The 25,660-nt window shown below is 33.6% G+C and overlaps 4 protein-coding genes across 4 annotated transcripts; 2 read left to right on the top strand and 2 right to left on the bottom strand.

Moving 5' to 3' along the window:
• Positions 1-2,826: 2,826 nt before the first annotated feature.
• On the bottom strand, positions 2,827-6,356 carry LOC102618850 (translocon-associated protein subunit alpha). The gene is made up of 8 exons (XM_006487346.3): positions 6,172-6,356; positions 5,612-5,770; positions 5,460-5,510; positions 5,111-5,199; positions 4,072-4,149; positions 3,722-3,925; positions 3,361-3,432; positions 2,827-3,168 (listed from the first exon to the last, which is right to left on the bottom strand). Exons 1-8 carry the CDS (start codon positions 6,236-6,238, stop codon positions 3,118-3,120), a joined length of 771 nt encoding a protein of 256 aa, XP_006487409.2. The 5' UTR covers positions 6,239-6,356; the 3' UTR covers positions 2,827-3,117.
• Positions 6,357-8,243: 1,887 nt separating this feature from the next.
• LOC127899268 (protein FAR1-RELATED SEQUENCE 5-like) lies at positions 8,244-9,599 on the top strand. Its single transcript, XM_052432611.1, has 2 exons — positions 8,244-8,603; positions 8,721-9,599. The coding sequence occupies exons 1-2, from the start codon at positions 8,244-8,246 to the stop codon at positions 9,597-9,599; spliced, it is 1,239 nt and encodes a 412-aa protein (XP_052288571.1).
• Positions 9,600-9,612: 13 nt separating this feature from the next.
• On the top strand, positions 9,613-10,245 carry LOC127899267 (protein FAR1-RELATED SEQUENCE 1-like). The gene has a single exon (XM_052432610.1). It carries the CDS (start codon positions 9,613-9,615, stop codon positions 10,243-10,245), a length of 633 nt encoding a protein of 210 aa, XP_052288570.1.
• A 4,461-nt stretch (positions 10,246-14,706) lies between these two features.
• Positions 14,707-18,663, bottom strand: LOC102618561 (protein XAP5 CIRCADIAN TIMEKEEPER). The gene is made up of 12 exons (XM_006487345.4): positions 18,409-18,663; positions 18,212-18,277; positions 18,045-18,109; positions 17,842-17,954; positions 16,635-16,713; positions 16,462-16,538; positions 16,313-16,374; positions 16,099-16,230; positions 15,943-15,996; positions 15,233-15,298; positions 15,064-15,138; positions 14,707-14,966 (listed from the first exon to the last, which is right to left on the bottom strand). Exons 1-12 carry the CDS (start codon positions 18,577-18,579, stop codon positions 14,916-14,918), a joined length of 1,011 nt encoding a protein of 336 aa, XP_006487408.2. The 5' UTR covers positions 18,580-18,663; the 3' UTR covers positions 14,707-14,915.
• Between the last annotated feature and the right edge of the window lie 6,997 nt (positions 18,664-25,660).

The raw sequence follows: 25,660 nt of genomic DNA, 5'->3' as shown, positions 1-25,660 counted from the left end.
AGAGAGAAATGCGCGTGCATGATTAATTTGAGGCGTTTAACAATTTCACGTGAATCAACTGCATGTGTTTTATCAATTAGGGTATTTATTAATTTATTGTACGACGTCAACTGTTAACTACATGATTGGTATTTGTTGTGCCTTAATGAGTAGCTCTTAGAACAGATGGGTATATAACTACAAAATCATATATATATATATATATATATATATATATTGTTCCCTGTAGTAGTGCGTACGGTTAAAGAAAACCATCACGTGCAAATGTCTGTATGTTTTAAAATAATGATACTTAACTCATTAGAGGGGTACTTACTATTATTATGACACGTATCATTTTATCATGCGTCAATTTTTAATTAATGTTAGAAAATTAGGTGAATATACTCCTCTCTGGCATCGCAACAAAGTATAATCTTATTGTGAGTGATGATGATGTATTTAATGAAAGATTGATTGGTGATTGATCACGTAGAGTCCATAGGAAAGCAACATAAGCTAATGAAATTGGGAACTTTCAAATAAGATCAAATTTTGAGGTCGTCGTTAGCTAAGAAGAAGAAAAGAAAATGAAATGTAAACTAAGTTTTGATGTCTTGGTTGGGCTGTGGGTCTACACTCTGATTCATCATTTCGTAGCTGGCTAGCAAACAAACAGCATTATGCACCTCCATTAGCGTTTGCAATTATTTGCTATACTTGCTAAGCTTCAATGAATCAAAACTATTAATGCTTGAACCTAATATTCTGTTGAGCCAACGGGAGTTAGCAGCTTGTTTGCCGTCATTTTTTTATTTTATTTTTTTAAAATTTGGATTCAGTTTTACAGCTTATCTTTTTGTAATCTTATGTCATATGTGCATTCATAATAGTGTATCATTAAAATTTAATTATAATATTATTTCTTATCCAGCAAGTACTAATTACAAAGTTTAGATTAGTACTGAATCTAAATTCTTAAAAAAAAAAATTACAATGCTCTTGCAATTACTTTCACCACCCTGCTAAAAAGTCTATTACCACATTCTACAATAACTTGAGAGAATCTTCTCAGCTAAGTCTAATCCAGACAAATATAACACAGCTCGAGTATCTACCAAATATAACTAAAAAATTTGTGCTTAAAAAAATACGAGATTTACTCAACACCTGTATATATTTAAAAAGGAAAAAAATTTAAGTCCCAATAGAACCAGTAACCAAAAACAAAAAAAGGTTTACGAATGTTCGTTGATTCAAAGTCATCATTTAAGCATTCATCTTTAAAAATCGGTTGATTGCATAAAAGTGAGGGAAAGAAAAATTGACATGAAGATTCGTCTGAAAGAACATACGTAGTATTCACATCTAACCTATGAATTGGTCCAAACCATACGATTGAGACGCAACATAACTTTTTGAGGCGACAATGATTGGCACTTACAAAGTTCAAAGGTCTACTAAAAGTTCCGTACAAGTAAAAAGTAGATTCATTTTGGGACCCCAATCCAATCCCATTTTAAATTTTGTAGGTAGCGTTTACTTTTTGGATTGGATTGAGAATCCTGGGGAGTGGGAATCCTAGGATTGGGAGTGTGGAGTGGGAGTAGGTTGTTTACTTACACTGGAATGGAAGTATGAAATGGAGATCAGAATCCAATTTATGTGTTTACTTTGTCTTGGATTAGGAGTAAATAGTTTCAAATTATAATTTTATTCTTATTTAAAGAATTATAATTTTTAATTACAAAACTAATAAAAAATATATTTAATGAATAATATTTATTTTATTATATTGTAAATTTATTATAATTATTAATATTCTTAATTATGAACAATAAATTATTAATTGTAATTTTAATATAAAATGAAATGTTATTTTATTTTATTTAATATAATTATATTAAATTTATTATTATATAAAATAATAATATAATATTATTTAGTACAAAATTAATATTTTCTTAGAATAAAGTATTTATTATTATTATTAAATAAATATAGTACTATTATTTTTAAAATAAATATAATAATATTATATTTATTAATTCTCTATTAATATAATAATATTATTTTAAAATAATTTTAACTTAGAATCAATGTAAATTATTATTTAGTTAAATATAATATTATTATTTAAATAAATATAATATTATTTATTTTATTTTATTAATTATAAAACATAAAATAAAAAAAAAAGAGTAGAAATGGGGGGAGTCCCACTCCCACTCCCCACTCCAAAAATAAATGGAACCCACAGAGTGAGACTCCCAGCCCCTCCCCATTTTAAGTAAGTAAACGCTGGAATATGAGCTAGAGTGGGAGGAATCCACACTCCTCACTCCCACTCCAACAAGTAAACACAACATTAATGTATTGGCGTAAATTGCGGGGCGAGTTTATAATGTCCAATACGAGTGCAAACCAAATCCGGTACATTGAATCTGGTCCTCCCCAAACCCCACCACCCCACCACCCCACCACCCCAACCCCCACAAAACAAAAAGGACAAATCCATTTTATAAAGACAATAACAAGTCACCGCTACACACAAAGACCTCCCATGTCAAAATTTAATAAGGGGCATCAAGGTTCCAGAGATTTTTGATTAGCCAGTACCACTTTGGTTCAAATATCATTGTCTCAATATTAATAACAAGCAGCAAAGGGGGGTAGAGAGAGGAGCAAAAATAGAGGAGAGCATTCTTTTTATCCACATTATTTGTGTTCCAGTGGAAGTCTTTAATCACCACCTAAAAAGGAACAACTCTAGATTCATGATTCATCCACACAAACCAAAGGCAAACAGAATATCGAGATTTGAAAATTAAAGAAAAGAGAAGCATGTAATCTAAAAAGGATTCTTCAGATTCAAGAAAAAATTCTGTTCTTCCTACTCAAAATCAGAGTTAGTTTCCCTTCAAAATGGCTCAACCTTTTTAGAATCTCCGAGAAAATATAAATATCTATGATTTCTTTCCAAATGCTACAACAGCAAGGCAGGTCTTTTCTGGCCTACTTCCCAAAACTACTTCCACTCGTATGCTCTCTAAAATTTCCAAATTCCTAGCGTGAGTTACAAGAGTTCGCACTTCACCAGAATGCCTGATGCAGCTGTACTGGGCAATAGTTGCTCATCTACTTCTTCTTCTTTGATTTGCTGGACAATGACTGAGTATATGCAGTTCCCTGAAAAAGGGCCACAAACAAATCATAAACAGTTTGGATATATGTATCTTTAGCAATTACAACCATAAAGAAGCTTGAAATGAGCACATGACATGATTCATTTGAGACTGAAATTGCAGAGGAAAGCTTCTGAGAACAAAAGCGGAAAAAGAATATTTTCCTAGTGACAATAATGTATCATAAACAACACACCTGAAGCCATTCGTCCATTGAGGCATCTGTAGTTCCTGTACCAACTTCCACCTTTGGAGCCTTCTTAGTTTTCTACACCCCCAAAAAGAGAAAGAAAAGATGTCGGAATCATTATAGGAACATAACTACTAAAGGAGAATATGGTTATACTATATCTGAAGGAGGACATGCTTCTGAGGAATCACTTTCCTTCTATTGCAATAGAAGTACATGCGCTAGCAGAATATTTTTTTTTAGTACAGGATGTACAGCTTCATAAATGATTATAACATTCCAACAGCAATTAGTGGCATCAAATATACATGGAAGGATTGTCGAGTGCGTGAAATTAATAATTGAATGATGGCAAATAAATCAATACCTTGGACAATTGTTTGACTTGACCATGAATCCATAACCCAAAAAGGACGAGAAGCGCAATTCCAAGGGTAACAAGAAAAACGGACTCAATGCTGATGAACCCACCAGATTCAACAACTTCAATGGTACCATTGTAGAAGGTGCTTTGGTAAGGATGCTGGTCTACCTCATAAACAATGGAGCCCACAAGATCAAAAGTTCCAGGCTGAACAAGGAAAAAAAAGGCATGTAAGCTATAAGCTCAAACACAATCTTCTTTCTGTCAATTTATATGCATCTCAAAGAAGCTAGAAGCTAGGTTGAAAATAATAGTAGGAATATTTTGAAAGCTTAAAAGCGTAATAAATGTACCTGCAAGAACTTGCTGACAGCAAAAATGTATGGAAAGGTAGCCTGAGCTGATACCGGCACAGTTGCATTGTTAAAGGCCTAAAATAAAATAAATTAAAAAAATTAAAATAGTAACAATTAAGCAATAAAAACAGTCCATTAGAAGTATCATATTGCTTAAGATATCTTCGTAGAGCTTGATCATACAAAAACCAGTACAATATCACATTTATACAGAACCAAAATCTTGTCAACTTAGGCCTAAGTGTTCGGTCTAAACCCCCTAATACTCTCAGCTTACAATGAAAATCTTCAAAAACAACCTTTCAATGCATTGCATTCCGTATGTTCAGTGATGTCAATACCGAATTACTTTTTTTTTGGGGGGGGTGTTACACAAAAGATTATCCAATATTGAATTACTCACAAACTGGAAAAGCTTTTATACTAGAATTGCTAGCTAGCACATTCTCCAGGGTCAGCTAGTACCAAAGGCCAGACACACAAGACTTTAAATTGATGTTGCATAGATCTAAATTTTACAGTATGAACATTGCTACACAGTTGAACCTAGAAATCTCCGAGCTGAACGTATATCAAAGAGACCATCTATAACAAACAAAGACGAATTATCTCTTCGTAATGAGATGGCAATAATGCATAAACTCATGTAGAATTCATGAAACAAATCGCAATATATCATCAGCCAAATTTCATCGATATTTTAAAAAGATCATTAGCAATTATTGATTGCTATTTCAAAGATTTCAGCATGTAAGACACTATGCCATGAATGATTTAATATTTTCAGGGTCTTGACAGAGAGGGAAAATGCTAAATAAGTTGTGGAACAAGCAAAAAAATGCAGAATCAGAGGATCCACCTCAAAAACATAAGCTAATTAATTTCCCATCTACACCAAATACCTGCAGGAGAGTGACTCTCAAGAGTAGCTAATGGAATAGGCTACAATGTGATTTTTACAAATCATACTAGTAACTAATCTGTGGAAAATATTCATTAAACTTGCGCATCTAAATTAAATCAAACATGAGCATACCTGTCCAGTGAGATTTTGAACCAAAAGACTGTGATCAAAAGGGAGATGAACACTGGCCTGAATTGCAATCACATTCACGCTTGACTCCCCTGTTATTTCAACCAAATATACAATTGAACTAAGCTCCAGAAATCTATCAAAAATGACAATTAAAAAAAATTATATAAATGGACAAGAAATGATGCACAAATTTTACATGCCAACATGTGAGAAATTATGTTGGAGTTTCAGCCAGACAGGAACCAACGGAAGTAACAATAAACCATCAAGCTAAGGTCACTTAAGAAATCAGATCGCAGTAATAATGTATTTCTCATATCTAACAAAATTAGCTAGTTAATCAAATTACCATCATTTTTCATCCCAACCAGTAGTTCAGTTTCTTCTCCAGCAGCCACCACTGCATCAAAAATAAAATAAAATAAAACAGAATCACATCAACCATTTACACATCCCAAACATTACAAGCATACAAATTAATAGAATTTAATAAACAGTCACCTCGGGCGCTATTTTTAGGGAAGATACAGACAGTATCCACTCCTGGAGCAGGGCTAAAAGTCCCATCACCAAAATCTTGAGCATCCTCACCAACAATCCCAAGATCACCCCCTTCGGTCTCTGCAACTCCCGTTTCCGAATCCGATTGACACCTAGCAACTATCAAATGAAACAAAGATAAAGGAAAAAAAGAAAAAGAACTATTCACATGTATTTGGTATAACAAAACACGTGTTGAATTCTAACAATCTAAATAACCAACGCAACAGCATACAAATGGATACGTAAAAAGCACGCACTTTTATAGAAATTTTTAACTAGAATTTTCAGAAAGAACTTTCTAATTGTGATTTCGCTATCGAAAGCAATTAATAAACAATTCGATCAAAACTTAACCATAAATAACAAAATTCGAAGTCTAACAGACGAACAAAAAAGTCAAATCAGATCTTAATTAATATAAAAAATCAAAACGATCGTATCAACGAAATCATGGAACGAATCGAAGAAATGTGGGCGTGCATGTACGGATCTAGATCCGGAGATGAGAAAGGGCGGACCTTGAAGAAGAGGAGAGGCTAGAAGGAGGAGAGCGAAGAAGAAAACCCTAAACGTCTTCATCTCCATGGTTGTTTGTTTGTTGTTTGAATTGACACGACGCCGCTTTGGAATTGAATGAAGGTGATCAGTGAATACACCGCCAAAGCTACCCTTGTTCAAACAGTAAGGTGAGAAAATGATAATTCTCCTTTTTATTGTGTTTAACGAGAGACCAGCACTGCGACCAAATCCTTTCGAAAACGGTGTCGTTTTTTTTTTGTGGGGTTGGGTGGGGTGGGGGGGGGGGGGGCTAATTGGAATTTTACGATTGTCAACCACAAAAATTAGTGAAATATTTTTTAAATAATAATAACCTATTTCGGAAAATGTTATGCTTAATCGGACGATTATTAAATAAGTTGTGATCATGAAATTCAAGTTTAGAATTATATAATGATAAGTATTTGATTAATAATTAATCATTTTATAATTATTTGATTAACCGTATTCTATTGACTCCTTTTATCTTATAAAATTATATTTTATTCCCTGTGTTTTAAAGATTATTTAGCTAAAATTTGAAAATACAGTATTACAAAATAAATAAGTGACATATTATAACCCACACAAATAAACATGTCGAATTCCTTTTATCCCACGTTTGATATATTCCACGTAATACTTTTATAAGATAAAGGATCTTTATCCCGGGTTAAAACTTAAAACCTTAAAATTAAATTACATTTAACCGCAACGGTTAAACCTTCATTTAAATACTGCTATAGTCCACATTCATGAGTTAAAATATGAGAGAGGATTATCTTTTTGGAGTGATTAAAGAATGATAGAAAAGTTTTCTTGCAAGTTATCTATGATGGGATAGGTGTTTTAGGGACCTACACAAGACAATACCGTTATAAGCCGATTAGGTGACTATGATGACACTACAATGGACAAGTTAGGCTTAGTTTTCTGAAAAGAGTGCTGATGTTTGCCCTGGGTCAAACCCCGAGTCAAACCCTGAAAAATATAAAACGGCGTCGTTTTGTTTTTAATATTTATTTTTCTTCTCCGTTTTCTTATTGAATGATGTTTGCGTCGTTTTCTTTTTTTTTTCTTTTTCATTTGTTCGTTTCTTCCATCCTCGACCGAGATCCATCCTCTTCATCTGAGTTTCTTTTTTGTTTCGCACCCATTGAAGAACAAGACCAACAGCAGCTGAGTTTCGGCTGCGAAATTTGTCCTTGGAAGCTGAGTTGAAAGCGTCTGAGTTTCTTTTTTGTTTCGTACCCATTGAAGAACAAGACCAACAACAGCTGAGTTTCGGCTGTGAAATTTGTCCTTGGAAGCTGAGTTTCGGCTGCGAAATTTGTCCTTGAAAGCTGAGTTTGGACGGTTGAAAGCTGAGTTTGGACGGAACAAGACCAACAGCAGTTGCGAAGTTTCGGCAGAGGAAGATTAACATTGTCATTGTGCCAAGCTTGAATTTTCGAAGATTTGTTTTTTTCGGTATTGTCTTCTTTGTAGCATTTTGTTTTTTAATTTTATTTTAAATTTTTCCCTTTGTTTTTACAACATTGTAACATTATAACATTGAATTAATTTTTTCAGTTCTCATATTCTTGATTTGTCTCATTTTTTCAGTTCTCATATCATTTTTTCAGTTCTCAAATCATAATTTATTTTTTACAACATTGTATGAAACTTTGTTTTGGGTGATATTGTCGTTATTTGACAATTATGTTAATATAATGGGTACATGCATTAAACTATGATAATGATCGAGAATAAAATTCCTCTTCTTATTCTATTATTATTATTACTATATTTTGGAATCGACATGAGCAATTAAAGAGCTACAGAACTTGCGCAATACTTACGAATTGTGGGGGGGGGGGGAGGGTTTGCATTGTTGATTAAAATCTTTTTTCTCATCTTTTATTGCCTAGAATCATATTAAACTTTAGGCAAATTAACATGCAAACTCTACAGAGTTGTACTTGCACGTTCAGGGTCTGAACTTTTTTTTTTCCCTTTTTGCCTCTCTCTCTCTCTGTGAAGTAACTCTTCCTATTTTCATTTGCAGCAATTAATGGATAATTTCGAACAAGTGGAGGAGGTTGATGAAGTTGGGGAATTGCAGGATTTACAAGGGACTAATTTGGAAGAAAACAATGAGGAATTGGTGGTGGAAAATGTTGTTGAGCCTACGGTTGGGATGCCTTTTGATAGTCCTGATGAAATGTTTGAATATTATAAAACTTATGGCCTACAAGAGGGGTTTACAGTGATCCGGAGATCTTGTAGAAAAAGGGATGATGAGAGTTTGAGATATGTGACATTTACTTGTGGGAGAAACGGGAAGTCAAAAGCCAAAGCCACTAATGTTTTGCGGCTTCAACCAAACCAAAAAATTAGATGCAATACTAAAATTGGAGGACGTTTGGATATTGTTAGTGGAAAATGAGTAATTGGAAATTTGATCCTTGAACACAACCATGCCGTGAGTCCGAGCAAGAGTAGGTATTATCGATCTAACCGTTCCATTAGTCCTTTTGTTAAAAAGCAGCTTGAAATAAATGAAGAAGCTGGAATTAAAATGGCTCAAAGTTTTAAGTCGATTGTTGTCGAGGCTAGTGGCTTTGAAAATGTGTCATTTTTAGAAAGAGATGCTAGAAATCATGTTAACAAGGTGAGGCGATTAAGACTCGGAGAAGGGGATGTTATTGCAATTCAGAGGTATTTTCAGAAAATGCAAACAGAAAATGATGGGTTTTACTTCAGTATCGACCTAGATGAGGAGGGTCGGTTAAAAAATGTATTTTGGGCAAATCCAAGGAGTAGGGCAGCCTATAAGGACTTTGAGGATGTTGTCACATTTGATACCACATACCTTACAAATAAATATGACATGCCATTTGCTCCTTTTGTAAGAGTTAATTATCATGGTCAATCAATTTTGTTAGGATGTGGGTTGATTTCGCATGAGGACACGGAAACATTTACGTGGTTATTTGATACATGGCTATCATGTATGTCTGGGTGTCCTCCCTTTGGAATCATTACATATCAAGATAAAGCGATGAAAAACGCAATTCAGATTGTTTTTCCAGACACTAGGCATCGATGGTGTTTGTGGCATATATTGAAAAAGGTGCCTGAGAAGTTGAGAAGGTATGCAGAATATCATGCCATTAGAGTTTCATTGCTTTCTGTTGTTTATGATTTACATACTCCTGTTGAATTCGAGGAAGCTTGGCATGACATGTTAGATAAATATGATCTTAGTAATAATCAGTGGCTAAGTGGATTATATGAGGAAAGAAATCGTTGGGTTCCATGTTTCGTGAAAACTACATTTTGGGCTGGAATGTCAACCACTCAGCGTAGTGAGAGTATGAATGTGTTCTTTGATGGGTATGTTAATTCGAAAGCAACTTTGAAGTAATTTGTGGAGAAATATGAGAAAGCAATGGAAAGTAAAATTGAGAAAGAATGGCAAGCAGATGCACGGAGTTTTAGCCAACAGTTGCCATGAAAAGCAAGTTGAAGAAGTATACACTATTTTCAAGTTTCAGGAATTTCAGCAGGAGCTGATGAATAAGATATATTGTGAGGTTTTCAGTTGTAGGGGGTCAGAATTTGAAGTTATTGAAAACGATGAAAAAAGTAGAGAAAAAACTTTTAAAGTCATTTTTGAAAAAGATGAAGGTGAAATTCGTTGTGTGTGTTCAATGTTTGAATATAAGGACATTCTTTGCAAACACGCTATCGCAGTATCGTCACGTAACCGTATGCAATTACTACCTGAAAAGTATGTCATACAAAGATGGAGGAAAGATGTGCGGAGATTCTATAGTAAAGTCAAAGTCAATTACGATGCACGAAGTTCAAGCATTGAACATCAGCGATATAAAGAGGAGTGCACTGCTTTTTATGATGTTGCTGAAGTGGCTTCAAAAAATAAAGAAAGCTATAAAAATATAATGGGTTGGATCGAGAAAGCAATGAAGGATGTATCTCTGAATGTTCGAAGTGACGGTGGCGATACAACCATTTATGGTGGATCAGGAAGCTGTAGCGAAAACATATAGGATCCAGTAGTAACTCGGCGTAAAGGTCGTCCACCTAGTCAAAGAAAGCAAAAGCAATTTAAGAGGCCAAAATAGAAGTCGAATAATGCAGGATCCAACACAACTGTAGAGGTAATTACTTTAATATATTTATTTTACATTAATTTAAAATATATACTTTAAATGTGTGTTAACCGCATTTGTAGGACTCGGAGATACATGATTTTTCTTCGCAAGTGGCTACTACAATCCCAACAGAAGAGAGTCATATGACTATGATAATGTTTTTTTTAATTTGTTATTTCCATTCATTGTCATATGTTTGATAATGTATATATAATTTTTTTTTTGTATAACAGCTAGCACAACAAGCACCCTTACAACATGTATTTTTCCCCCCTTACTATCAATCTTGGATGAATTATAGCGGAGTCCATCACGGAAACTTGCAATATTTTCAGCAACAAAATTTTGAGGAGGCCAATCGAGGGGAGTTTTCAACTGATGAACCAAGCACATGATCGAAGTTAATTGAAGTTAGCTTATGTTTTATGTATTTACTTGGTGTATGTGTATTTCGACATTTTTTAAATTTTAGACTTTGTAAGTCTTTTTCAAAATTCTAAAAATGGATCTATTTGGAACATAATGGAATGAGTTGGGCCATAGTATAATTTTGAGAAGTATTATTGGGGTCAAATTCTAAATTCAGAATACTTTAATTAATTCAAACAACCGGAAATTTATATTTAACATGAAAATGTTATTACATATCGTGGTCAAATTCTACAATAGAAGTCTTTTATAGTACAAATACAAACAACTTAAAAACAATACTTAAATAGAAAACCTAATACAACAACCATAATTAATTTAATAAAATCATATCGTGGTGCCTCTCTCTTTCGAAGTTCGTCGTCCAACAATCGCCTCTGCACTTCACGATCTCGCATATGCTCAAGTTCTTTATGCAATAATTGAAATTTTACGGACAAACACTCAATCTCCAAGGCCAACTTCCTAACCTCATCCACTAACAAGCTTATCTTCTCTTCGCTAGATTTACGATCTTCTGCCCATTGAAAGTTGTTACATCCTCTACAAATCCAAAATTTGCGATTTGGATTTTTTGTTGTGTGTGACGTTAACAGCTCCATCTAATCACCGCATCCATTACACAGTCGATTCTCGCTTGTGTTGTTACATCCTCTACAAATCCAAAATTTGCGATTTGGATTTTTTGTTATGTGTGACGTTAATAGCTCCATCTAATCACCGCATTCATTACACAGTCGATTCTCGCTTGTGTTGGATGACATTGTTTGTGAAGTCATATGTCGTTGGAAAGAAACTGTCGAAAAAGGGATACAATTACAGTTAATAATGAAAAGAAAACCAGAACAATGTGTGTGAAATTCTGTGTGTGTGTGTGTGTGGTTCTCTGTGTGTGTGTCTTTGTGTGTGTGCGTGTGTGTGTGTGTGTTTGTGTGGTTCTGTCTATGTGTGTATGTGTGTGGGGTTTTGTGTGTGTGTGTGTGTGTTTGTGTGTGTGTGTGTGTGGTTCTGTGTGTGTGTGTCTCTGTGTGTGTGTGTGTGTGTCTATGTGTGTGTGGTTCTGTGTGTGTGTCTATGTGTGTGTGGTTCTGTGTGTGTGTCTTTGTGTGTGTGGTAACTTTGTAATTAATGAACCAGAAATAATGCCAATGCATGAAAGATTCCATCACGGAAAAGGTAACGACAGACTTTAGATAAATCAATTAGATTCCAATATATGAAACTACATACAAAAATATTGGGGCTGGTTACCAGCAGATACAGACAATATGGTTGCACAAAAATGCTGCCTGCTCAATTGATATCATTCAAATCATCTTGAAACAAACACGAAGAAGAAGCTGTAATCACAAAGGTTTGAAACTGCAACCAGCCAGCAGCTAATGTGAAACTACAACACAGACACAGACACACACATAGAAACAGAGAACCACGCACACACACACACACACACACACACACAATCACAAAGGTTTGAAACTACAACCAATATGTCAGAAAGGCTACAAGCAACCAGCCAGCAACCAAGTTCAACAAAGTTACCAATAAATTGTACAAGCAACTAGCCAGCAATCAAGTTCAACAAGTTACCAATAAATTCGACAAGCAACCAGCCAGCCAGCAATCTATATACCAAAATGCAAACAATAAAAGCCTCCATCAATAATACTAATCCTCATCACTCGGTTACATTAATTCAAAAAAGAACATGAAATACATAAAGAGAGCGGCTGCAATTGACTCAAATCAGACATGGCTCATACTCGGCTGCATAAGCCTAGAAATGACAGACAAATTTCGGTTGCATAAGCCTAAAAATAACAGACAGAGCAGCTGCAATTGACTCAAATCAGCACAGCAAAATCTCTTTTTCATCATCATTCATCCTCAACCTCAACATTAGCAAATTCAAAATTGTACCCAAATTCATCCTAAAATCAATTGCAATTTAACACACTTAAATAAAACAGGAATCACAATAGCTATCCAAATTCAATCGAAAATTAATCATAACTGTCCTAACCTAGATCGTCCCCATTTTGCCATAACCTAAAGAGGAAAAAACGAAGCATTACCTCAGGCTGTCAACTTTGCCGCTTCGTGAGTTTAATTTCTCGAACAAGTTTCGGCTACCAGCATTACCAGAGTTGACGGTGACCGTGGCTGTCAGTGTTGATGGTGACCGTTGGTGGATCCCGAATGCCTGGACCTTGGTCGAGGAAGGAAAGTAACGAATTGTTTTAACAAACGAAGAAACGAAGAAACAAATTTTTTTAACAACGAAGAAATGAAAAAACTAATTTTTTTAACCAACTTGATCTTCTATCTGTGGCTTTCCCAGCTGAAACGGAGAAACGAAGAGGAAGAGGTTTAATTCTTCTCAAAATCGTCCATCAGAAACGGCAATATTTTGGAGTATAAAAAAAAAAAACTCAAAACGTCGCCATTTAAATTATTTTCGAGGTTTGACCCGGGGCAAACATCATTTTCCTAGTGAAAATGGAAAAAGCCTTGAAGTCAATAGAGAACAATCGTATCAAAAAGACAAGTAATGAGAAAGAAGATACATTTTACCTATAAATTTGACCTTTTATACAAGATGCCCTTATGGGTATCCTAGAGTTCATGTGGACACATGGGAGAAAGCCCCTCCTTGGGTAAGGGCATTATGATTCATATGACTTACATTTAAATATTAAAACTTTTGGGATTCTCATGGTTGTACACATGTATTCTCCTAATTTCTAATTCTTTTGTGAGTTCGTAAGGATTAGATGTAGTATACCTTGGTTAAATCCTAAGCACCTCAGAAAAGTTAGGTGCACTAAGATGTTTTACAACTGGTCATGCCTATTGGTCTTCTTGGGGTTACTCATTGAAGTATCGTCCCTTTTATCAACAAAAGACCGTTTGAGGCTTGCTTGGAGAGAAAGATGATTAATTGGAGCAACCCATTAACCCATGGAGTGAATTAACACAAATGTAGTCACATTAAGGGTAGGGGACAATTGGGAGCTGGCCTTGGAGAGAGAGAGAGAGAGAGAGAGAAATTCTAAAACTTAGTCAGCTTTGCGGTCCCTAGTCTCCTTCCTCACCTGCTCAATGCTTTCTTAAGCATTTTCTACATCCTCGAGGGCCTCCAAGAGCCAAGGCCTAGAGCAACAAATGAAATATGTTTTCTCATGATGAGGGCTTTCAAACTTTCTTTCCCAGACACGAGACATTATGTTATAGGCCTAAAAAAGTAACCATCAATAAATATTATAATAATATTTGGTCTGCTTTATATATGGATATATATTGAAAATGCATACTAATAGATTACTAATATTTACAATAGAAAAACTACTAAAAACCTTTTATATCAACCATGCGATGTAAGACCGAAATTGGACAGCCTCAGATAAAATTTTTCCGTATTTCTATATATATTTTGAAGCACTACCACTAACATATTCCATAAACACTTTTGGGTTTGGTTATTTCTTTTTCATTTAAGCACAGAGTTTTTGTTTCTATCTTTTTTATTTATAGACCATGGATTGTTTATTAACCACGCTAAATCGTTTAGTGATTGTATTGTCTTCTATTTTTGTAATTTTTTAAAAAGATAACAGGGTAGATAATGCCTATTTAATTTTTTAATCCTCTTACTTCTCATACGAATTCATGTGACCAACTCAATAAAATTATTAAAAAACCACTCGGTCAACAGCAATTAGGATTAAAATACAATGATCAATCCTAAACATGGCCATTATCTATGTTTAGTGGGCACGCCGACAATTAAGCAAACCATCGCCGCCAATAAAGAAATTTGAGATCACAATGTAATTATCTACAGCTCATATAAATCCCAAAATGTTTCATATGTTTGGCTTCACCTAATACCAAACATGAGATTCTGTTCGAAGGAATGGCGGAATATGAGACTCAAGTGTGAATTGTATTATAAGTCACTTACTTTCCATGACCATATTCTATCGTAAATGGACTTCAAAATACAAAATGCAGGCCTTCCAATCTAATAATGTGAGATAAAGCTTTCAAAAGTGCCTACAAAGTTCAAGATTTAGCTACTTGCAGTAAACAAATCAAACTGTTTCAGAAAAATTTATTTGCCCAAGCCTGACTGATCAATCCCCATGGATGGTGTATCGCTCCCATTTCTTCGTTGGGTCATAAATCTGAAAATGACAAAAATAGGAAGTAACGGGTTTACAAGGAATGAATTTGACAAATTCTCCAAAGAACTGAAGCAGAGTAGTGGCAGAGAGAAATTACCTCCCATCGAGAAGCAGGGAAGATATGCTTGTTCTTCTCATACCAGTGCCTCTCCACAACTTTCCCAGCATGGGACTGTTCACAGATTTTAAACAACAAATAATCAGAGATATATTGGTCGTTCCAGGTGCTTAGAAAGTTACTATAACTGAAAAGAAGATATATATACCTCATCTTTTTCTATAGTTGCATCAGCAATCGTCCGTACATCCTCGTGAACATCAAAGTGAAAAAGCTGTGAAGAGTAAAGAGACAACATAAAATGATTGAGTAACCTAATATGATGTATATTTAAAGAAAATGAATCACTTAGACTGCATTGCAGCAAGTTTGCAAGAGCTGATATATTTCCACACCAAAACAGAGAGAAGGATGGAAAGAGAGAAGGAAAAGTATTCATCACTTCAGTAGAAACAACCCAGTTTCTAGATCATTTACAAGTCAATTGAGCCTGGCTAGCCAATACTAGTACACAAGACAAGACACACTGATAACAAAAAATGAATGTCACAACACAATCGAAGCATGTTCCATTGTAATATGCAGTAAGTCAAATATATTTTCCCAAATGGAAACAATCTCCAAAACAGGAAAATAAAATAAAAATAAATCTTTTGTTCACAACTACGGACAAAAATCTAAATGAAAATGGAATAGGAACACATCAATCAGACTATCAATCAGACAATAAAGGGAATCAAATTAGGATTTTCGAATTGATTTTATCTTTCTCAAATGCTCAAGCATTAACATTGCAAAAAAACAATCCTACTTTTCCTTGGTTATCTTGACAGCTATATGGCAACTTAGAAAAGAAAAATAACAGCAACAAAGTCACTGGCACTGTCATGTGCAACTGCAAAGAATAGAGAGCTTTACCGGTCCACTTTTTCCCCTGGCTTTGTTAACAATAAGCTCATAAAAACTGTGTTGCTGAACTCCCAAAACATGAAAAGGAATAGACAAATTCAGTTAGTGAAGGTGAAGATGGCAAGACAAACTGACACTAAAAACTTGATTTCCAATTAGTCTCACATGAGGGATGATAAGATCTTCTTTAACATAAAGCAAATTTTCCACTGACGTCGTTCGGATTTCTCGAAACTCAGGTGCAAGTTGTTGTTGAACAGCCCGAAGAAACTCTCCTATTGTATCACCCTTCCGAACCTAAATAATGGATTAATTAATTGTAGAGAATGATGAGCATTAAACAAAGCAATCAATCACAAATCCGACCACTTTTACTAACCTGGATAACTCGTCTATGGCCTGCTCCATCCCAATAACTATAAGTGATTTGAAGGGGCTCATCTGAAACATATATAAACTTCATTCAGGAAAACTTGTTTTTTCCCATATAAAAAACTGAATAGGTCAAAAGTCAGAACAAAAGTGTACTTCGAATTTGCTCCTGCTCACGAAGCCACTGTCGCTGCAACCGTTCACGCTCAGATTGCTCCTCTGCCTCTCTCTCACTGAAAGATCATCCTCAACACCCCTAAGCTCATATATTAGGCCAAAATTCTCATACACAAAGAAAAGCAAAAAAGAGCAAGAAAGCGAAATCAGACCTGTCAGGCAAAAAGCTAGTCTCCACCGTTGGATCTTTTCCCAATTTCGCTTGCGCAAGCCTCTTTGTTTTCAAATTTTCTGCAAGAAACGTAAAATGAATATGTTAATTTTAGGGTATCAGTACAGAAGTTATGGTGTTAAAGAATCAGCGGCTGATGTCAATAAACCCCTTCCAAATCTATAAGATTAACAGGAGACAAACAAACAAAATATATAAATAAACCAACAGATAAATAAATAAATTTGAGCATCCAAACATCACACTAGTTTCCCCCAAAAAAAAATCACAGTAAAAACGTAATAGCTTGCATGCCAAACAGAACAATCTAATCTATTAATTATTTCTAGAAATTCCAAAAAAAAAAAAGTAGTAGACTATTACATGCCAAAAAGTTCAAGCACAATACCGAACATACTTAAAACTCCTAAGGCTAGTGACACATTGCACTTCACTACAAGTTTTATGTATGATGGTTTAATGAATTCCATATGTGCTAAGTGCTAAGTCATTCCTCCAGGTATTCAGTTTAGAATAGAGCAATAGGAAAGAGAAAATAGGTTTCAAGGCAATCATTTTTCCTTTTTCAACTTATGCAACAACTAATACTTTCAGATAAAGAGCAGATACAAAAATTTATGAACAATTAAACCATTCAAAGAAAGTCAAGGAAATTTCCTTCTCACAAGATGATGTCCACAATAGACAATGATCAAGCATTTGATGGTCTCCATGCTTTTCTAAACTAACGGCTCTTGGTATAATACAAATACTAAAATTTGTAGAATTAGAAATTCAATTCATTGACTTCCAATTTGAATCTGAACCTCGTCCACATCTCATGCTAAAACAAGCATCCTAACTGAATCACCTCCCAATAATCCCAAAACCCTCCCACAACTACCTCAAGTAGGTGAGAACTACTAAACATATAGTAGTAAACCTAAGGCAATTGTCTATGAAAGATCACATAACAACTTCCTTAAACAAGCAACCAAACTTTGTTAAAAGCCATGAACTTACGATCAAGCTCTAACTACAATTGAATATGAAAGCTCAGCAGAATTAATTAGTGCAGTCTATGAAATCCACCTTGTTCAAATACAAAACTTCATATGTTATCAGCATATCAAATCTTCTACAGTCAAAATCATAAGAAACAACAAAATTTCACAAATATGAGTGTGTGTGTGTGTGTGTGTACTCACCAATTTCTCCATTCTCCTCTTCATTTTCACTCTCAAAATCATCAGCAAATGATAATCGAGAATTTCCCTTAATCTTTCGCTTTTTACGCTTTTCCAATTGCAGCTCCTCTTCCCTACAATACACAAGCATTTACCAACAAAATTAAGAAAAAGAGCACACGTTACTGCAAAATTTACACAAAAATCCCAAAAATCATACTTACTCTTGTAGTAGCTTCTGAAGCTTCTCCTTTTCTTCCTCTTCAATCTTGTTCCGAATATTAACCCTCTAATCAAACACAATCAAATCCAATAACTTAGCTTTCACTAATTAAAAAACCCAACAAATGAAAAAAAATTAATTTTTTTTATTAAAAAGGTGACCAATTACCTTCTCAACGTATTCCTCTCTGGTGACTAAACCTACGGTTTCCTTCTTAAACGCAGTTTCTAGAATCTACAAATAAACAAAACGGCAATCAAAATCACAAGAAACCCCCAGGTTAGCTTAGCTTAAAATATCAGGAAAACCGCGGCGCATAATTTGATTGAATGAATTAAAAAAAAAAAAAAGAACCGGGATCGGACCTCGGAGGTACTTGAACCAAACTGGAGGAGACCGGGCTGGCCCTTGTCGGAGACGGACTTCGTTTTGAGCTCTTGGATTTTGCGACGCTCGGCTTCTCTTTGCTTCTCGAGTCTCCGGATCCTCACCGCGTCTTGGGCCGTGCCCACGTACCCATCTCCCATACCCGACATCTTGATTTGCTGTGTGTTTCTCTCGGTAGCAGTTCTGCCTTTCTCGATTTCTCGATGGCAACCGCCAAAGAATAAATGTCATTTTGGCCATTTTATAGGTTGACTCTGTATTGATTTTCTATTAATGTATTTTGTTTATAAATCAGTCATACATTTAACAGCACACTTTATAACATTTTATAAATTAATTAGTATGACTTATACTACATTTAAAAATATATAATACAGCAAATTATAAATTAAATAATTAGTTTTGTAATTCATTTACTAAGGTGGTCTAAAACACATATTATTTTTTTTAAAGATAAAACACATTATTTTTTAAAGAGAAATATACACACTTCTTTTTTTAGCGCGCCACTTGAAATTAACATTTTATTTGTACTTGTTCACTTCTATCCCATCTCAGTTAATGAAATTATTAGAATATTAGTCAAATGATTTTTTATCCCTCAAATGTAAAATTACAATTTTACCAAAAATAAAAACTAAAAAAATAAGATTCAAAATTGTAGTCGTTGGGGCCAACGACTACAATTTCGGCTATATATAAACATAAGAAACAACTCACAATGCTCATAGAATATATGAAATCAGCTTTTCTTATCCTCAAACACGTCATCTACACTATTCGTTTTCCATTATTGAAGCTCATAACCAACCAAATTGAAGCCAAAAACATGCTCATACATCTATCTAATTTGCTGATATAATTCATCAAACTCATAATCTACACATTCAAACTGACAATTATGCCATTCATTTGCCATTATTGAAGCTCATTACTAGCAAAATTGAAGCCAAATTGAAGTCAGCTCATACATCTATAAAATCTGCTCATATAGTTCATCAAACACATAGTCTACACATTTAAGCTCACAACTATATCATTCTTTTGCAAATGACATTTAAGTTATAGCTCAAGTTCTACAATTAGCGGACAACCACATAAAAAAGTTAAATGCATTCCCAAGAACTGTTGGTGTGGTGTGCAAGCATGTGCTATGGTTTCTACTACACAATAGAATCCTAATGCAATGTTTTTGGTCATGCAGGTTGAATAAATGCAACTTTTGGCAATGGTTTACTACTAAAGCTCTCATATACCTTAGTCGTAGTGATCAGATGGCGGACAATCAAAATTTGGAGCTGGATGATGATGTGGTGAAAATAAAGAAAAGACTTAGGCTCATTGAAGGGAAGCTTAAATATATCATAATTCTACTGTTTTGTGTCTGTGCAATTGTGCTTATTAAAATGTAATGTAGCTTACAAAATATACATTAATGAATGCTTAATTATGTCCTAGTTTTCCTAGTATATGTATTTGTAATTATGCTAAAATACATCCTAAATAACATATCTTTAACCACAAATAACATCATAGTCCAAAATAACTAAATTCTAACATAGCATAATATAATATCTAAAAGGGCAATTATCCAAAAGGTAACTATTAAGACTTCATGGATAGTTTAGGCCCTTTCCAAAATAAACATATCATATTTATCCAAAATGAAGCCGAAATGATCATCATAGTCTAAAATAACAGTCGACATAACAAGTTAAAATGAGTCAAGTTTATTCCAATTAGGCTCATTACATAGAACCTGTGACATTTCAAGATTGAGATAGATTTTGGGATTGGTTCATTCTTGGACTTGTTTGTTTTATTGTTCTAGCTTCTCCAGACCTAGATTGAGACCTTCATTTTAGGATTGGTTCAGTTCTGGACATGAAATGTTAGTTAAAGAAATTCAACAACAACAAAAATATCAAAACATGCAAGCATTTTTATGTGAATTTGTTTTTCCTTTCTTGCTGCTTGGGATGAGGCAGTTCACCCTGGGCTGAAGTAGTTGACTGTGTTGTTGATGCCTGGAAAATATGTTGACTTTTGAATGAATACCATGTTGCACAAGTAATGCACAACAAATAAAATATACATGCAAACTAGCACTTGTTTTCTCTTCCTTGTTTTTTTTTTTTTTTGCTCTGAAGTGTTAAATGGCTAACCTATAGTATTTGATGCTTGCAAAACACAATAGCTTTATTGGATGAAAGTATAATAAACTATAAACATAATAAATACAAATAGCTTCATATAATAAATGTAACACATAATAATAGTATAAACATACCTAAGAATTATTTTTCCTAGCTCGAGTAGCCCTTTCAACGAATGGCCTTAATAGGTAGACCTGAATTGTGATTAAATCCACCACAGAATGAGCAAATGATAAAGAATTTTCTTTTCTCTTTTTGACACTTATTTGTTGCTTTTGTTTAAGATTTCTTAGATTGTTTGATCTTTTTTTTTTAATTGGAAGATCAATCAATAGTCTTCTAGTAGGCTCCTATATACATTGATTTGGAATGTCACTAAACATCAATGAATATGTGCTAACGTAAGCCTGTTTGGTACAATATGTTGGAACATACTCTTCAACTTCATGTCTTGTATATCTTATGGCAGCCATAGCACGCACACTAGCGAGGCCAACAATTTTTCAATAACCACAATTACATGTTCTATTCTCTAGCTTTGTTGCAACCTCTTAGGTGGATTATAGGCTTTATCTATGACTTGAAAGTTTAGATCATCAAAAGCTTACACAATCATTTTCTACGCAATTTTATTTTATTTTGTCCAGCTCTTTCAACACTTTAAGTATCAATTGTCTATTCCAAGTGGTTGTTTCATTTCTTCTCTTTGTAAATTGTTTCATAAGTCTATATCTTATTTTTTTTCAAGCATTATCAAGCAAAGCATGTCTCAATAAGCTCATAGCTAGCTGTTAAAGCACTCCGATTTATTGTTGTTAGTACGATCTACCATATAGTTTCTATCATATGCATGCATCGACCAATTATACTCCTATAGTTCTTTTTCCAACCACTCTTATGAACTTCTTTTTCAATCTTGATCTATGTCATTACCTCATCAAAATCATGCTTGTTACTACTCTTAGTAACCTTCCAAAATAGTAGTTTCAATTGTGCACCATCAAATGACTTAGAAAAGTTTGCATAAATATACTTAGAACACGACTTATGATCGACAGTAAGGCATGTGTTTGAAATTGCATTAATCAACCCCTTTGTCTATCACTGATAAATGTCATTTGTCTGCCATCATCCAAATAATTATGTAGGTGCTCCATAAACCAGCCCCATGTCTCCGTATTTTCAATCTCATAAAAAGATAATGCTAATGGAACAAATCGATTATTAGCATCCATGCCAACAACAACTAACAACACCACTATACTTACCCTTTAACTGATAGTCATATTGTTCTACTCTAATAAAAGGTCTACAACTATTAAGAAAAGCATTTTTCTGTGCAAAAAAGGCAATAAAAAACCTTTGAAGCAACACCTTGTCAGGTATAGAAGCAACATCACACGACACCTTGCAAATTGCTCCTGAATCAGCTTTATGAATAGTTACAGCATACTAAAACAATTTCTGATATGCCTTGGAATGATCCCTAAATACCTCAAGGCTTGTCTTTACTCTAGCCCTATAAAATGTCATCTTTTCAATCTTCAACATAAAAGTCTCTCGCATATAATTTTTCAAATGATATCGTTTTTCACATTAGGATCAACAACAACTTGATTCTTTATTTTAGTAACAACCCAAGTGGAAGCAACTTTCACTATTTTATTAGTAAGTCTGCAATCATGCTTTTTATTGTACTCTCGCAATATGAAACCACTTCTATTATTTATCTTTGCATCAACCATATACGATGTATAGCTAGACCATTTACAAGTAGCCACAAATCTTCTTAACTCACTATAAACTATTTTAATAACGAATTTTTTCCTAACTATCACCTAGTTTAAATATCTTTCTAAAATGAGTGCCCTAGTTTTAGCCTATGTTTCCCATTAGCACCCACTTTGTACTCATGTTTCTATAAATAATTAGTCAATTGGACAGTGCCAAGCTCGGTGTCATCATCAGAAGAGTTAATCACTTTTTTTACCTTTATCAGTATTAGACAGTTTATCATCCGAATCAGTTTCCAAGTGGTTACTTTTAAATCTTTGACTATCATTACTGCTCTCATTGTCCTCGCTATCCACATAAAAAACAGTAGGCTCAGTAGTACCATTAACTTTAACTTGCATGAAGTTCACATCAACATCAACATCACTATCAATCCTTCTATCTAAGTAGTCAGATAACAACGCATCCTTATCAGATTCATTAACCCTAACAATTGTTAACCTATATGGCTATGGATATTGATTTTGATGATAACAAACCTCATGTATTGATTAAACAAAGATTTATGAATTGTGCTTTTTAAGAAAATGATGTTATGGAATTAAAGTGTTTTGGACTAAAATGAAAGTATTTTAAAACCTTTGATATTGTTTTAAAATTTCAGATTTGGACCTATTTGAAACTATTTAAATATTTTGGGTCATTCTATAATTTCACCGAGTTTGGGTGAAATCATAATTTCAGAAAGTTTTGGGATTGACAAAGCATTATTTAAAATTACAATCCTAAAATAATAGTTATAAGTAGTCACAACTATGAGATATCATTTATAACAAGACACAACTTATAGCTATGAAATACCGATTACAACAAATCACAACTACGAAAATACGGAATATAGATTACTAATCATAAAATAACATTTACTAGTCATAACTACAAATACTGTAAATGAATAAGGTTAATTCTATCTCAGTGGGAAGTTAAACAAGTTGATTACATGTTGACATAAGCCCATTGTGACAAAGGTATCTGAATAGATAACTTTTCAATAACAATAGTTACACTCAAAGATTATCCGTTTATAAAGATGATGCAAGTCATTATCTATTATTTCCTCATTTAATGTAGTAACATATTGAAAAAGTTCATTCAAATGACACCTTCTTAACTGATTTAGTCTTGCATTATTGTTGTTTTATTGAGGTCCCACTGTATCGTCACCGTGTTCTTAAGGGTGTTAATGTTCTTTTGTATTCACATTGTGTTCTTGAGGACCCATGATGATTTTGGAATACAGGAAAAGTTTGAAAAAAAGAAAAAGAAGAATTCTAATTTTCTTATGATATTCACAAGTCACAACTTACAAGTGTGAATTGTCATAGTGTGTAATGTGTAATAGACAATTGTGAGAATTGTGTATGTGTAGTCATAATTTTTTTTATATTTCACTAAATATTTCCTACTTACTCGACTACTCCCACATAACAAAGTAACCGAATCAACTTTTGTCCTTTTATTGACTAATAACTTTTCATAATTTCACTACATAATTTTTAAATTTGACAGTTGTTGGGTATAAATACTAATACTATTGGTGTGAATGTGCAAGTGTATACAACAAGTAATATAATAATGAGTATTCAAGATCGTCTCCATAGGGATTGATGTTATTAGATTTGCTACAAAAATCTCAACAGTGCAGATTTTTTTTAAAATTAAAATAAAACAATTAATGAAATTAATATACTAATTAAAATAAAAACACAATAAATAAAATACAACAAAATAAATTATCACGTCAAACTCAAGGATAAAATCAATGAGAATATAGTTGAGTGAATAAACTCTCCTAATGGTCTTCACTACTTTCTGGGTTGGCTTGGTTGCTGCAATATCTGCTACAGCACTAGGCAGAATCTTTATGCATCCTCAGCCGTCGCATGTTGGATATCTTATGTCTATGTGCAACCTAACAGTAATCAATAGTTATGCCAACATAAGATATAACATTACACATTTAGGTTCTATTTACCCTACAAGGTGAATCCATTTGTCTAGTTCATCACTAATCTTAAATCAAGCATGACCCTTTTGGGACTCAAGTAAAACTCAATCCGGAAAATCCAATTTAAGATCAAGTATTGTTTTGATATGTTCCACTAAGATAGACCTTTTTGTGACTCTTCCTTAGCTAGTATCATTAAATGGGTGATCAACTAAAATAATGAATAAAAATAAATTCTATCAAAACAAAATACTACAGAAAACACGCAGCAACTTATATTTTTAGTCAATAAACCATTAAGATTGTTTATCACTCAACTTCAAGTAAATTTAGTTTGTGATTTGCAAAAGAAAAATAAAGAACAAGGTTTCGGCCATGAAACACACCCCATGAATAAATAGAAGAAAACAAGAGAAGAATAAGAAGGCTCCCATTTGATCTCTGCAATTTCTCCTCTTATGCAGCCCTTAATCTCTCTCTTGAATCTTGTTTTTCTTTCGTTTCTTTCTGGTTTTTCTCCTTGGTTGACAGCCCTCTCTATTCCTTATGATGTGTGCTTCTTTTATAGCTGAAAATTAGGGTAAACGGAAGCTTAAGGCGCGTATAAGTTAGATTAGAAAACTGCAGATCGCAATTCTGCAAGTATCACCTGCTGAATTTTCTTTGTCGTTGTTCCAGGATCGTTGCTACAACAATGGCTACAGCAACTGCACTGTTCTAGATTTGTCTCAATTCTTTTGCGGCTAAGTTCTTTTCCATCTTTTGCAAGCCTATTGCATCAGCATTCTTTCCTTGCAATTTGGGCTTTCGGACACCTACAATTATGCATATGATTTAGCACACAAATTATTCTAAATCAAACAAAATTTATTATGAATAAACTAAGATGAATGTTTATACAAAATATAATAAAAATGCAATGAAAACACATTATTTACTCTCTAAATATTATTGATTTTCATCTAAAAGTACCATGATAACTCTTATTTCATAGAGTTACCAACAATCTACAATAGTAAAAAATTAATCTGACTACACAATTTCATAGCCTTGCACCTATCAAAAATTAAATTTTTTGATTGTTTAATAATAAAAATTATGAATTGATTTGATTACTCATTCAACAGATAAAAAAATATAAAAATATTTTTGATTGAGTTTATCACTCATCCAACGAATACAACACACAAGAACTTGAAATAAAAGTAAAAAGAAAATAAATGCAATAGCTCAATTTATTGTAGGAAGTTTTGCTCGTCAGCTATTTTGACCATTAAAGCTTCTACTTTTTTAATTCTATTTAAACAATTTAATCATTTTCAACTTTCATCT

This window comes from Citrus sinensis, chromosome 8 (genome assembly GCF_022201045.2).
Source record: "Citrus sinensis cultivar Valencia sweet orange chromosome 8, DVS_A1.0, whole genome shotgun sequence".
Classification (NCBI taxonomy): Eukaryota; Viridiplantae; Streptophyta; class Magnoliopsida; order Sapindales; family Rutaceae; genus Citrus; species Citrus sinensis.
This window is presented reverse-complemented; position numbering and strand designations above follow the sequence as displayed.

Coding starts and splice junctions, on each gene's coding strand:
- LOC102618850 (XM_006487346.3), bottom strand. CDS start 6,238: ATGGAGATGAAGACGTTTAGGGTTTTCTTCTTCGCTCTCCTCCTTCTA. Junction 4,150..5,110: donor TTCAAAATCTCACTGGACAG/GTATGCTCATGT, acceptor ATTTTATTTTAG/GCCTTTAACAATGCAACTGT. Junction 3,169..3,360: donor CAATGGACGAATGGCTTCAG/GTGTGTTGTTTA, acceptor GCCCTTTTTCAG/GGAACTGCATATACTCAGTC.
- LOC127899268 (XM_052432611.1), top strand. CDS start 8,244: ATGGATAATTTCGAACAAGTGGAGGAGGTTGATGAAGTTGGGGAATTG. Junction 8,604..8,720: donor TTGGAGGACGTTTGGATATT/GTTAGTGGAAAA, acceptor GTTAAAAAGCAG/CTTGAAATAAATGAAGAAGC.
- LOC127899267 (XM_052432610.1), top strand. CDS start 9,613: ATGAGAAAGCAATGGAAAGTAAAATTGAGAAAGAATGGCAAGCAGATG.
- LOC102618561 (XM_006487345.4), bottom strand. CDS start 18,579: ATGTCGGGTATGGGAGATGGGTACGTGGGCACGGCCCAAGACGCGGTG. Junction 16,539..16,634: donor ACTAGCTTTTTGCCTGACAG/GTCTGATTTCGC, acceptor ATGATCTTTCAG/TGAGAGAGAGGCAGAGGAGC. Junction 15,139..15,232: donor CAACTATAGAAAAAGATGAG/GTATATATATCT, acceptor ATCTGTGAACAG/TCCCATGCTGGGAAAGTTGT.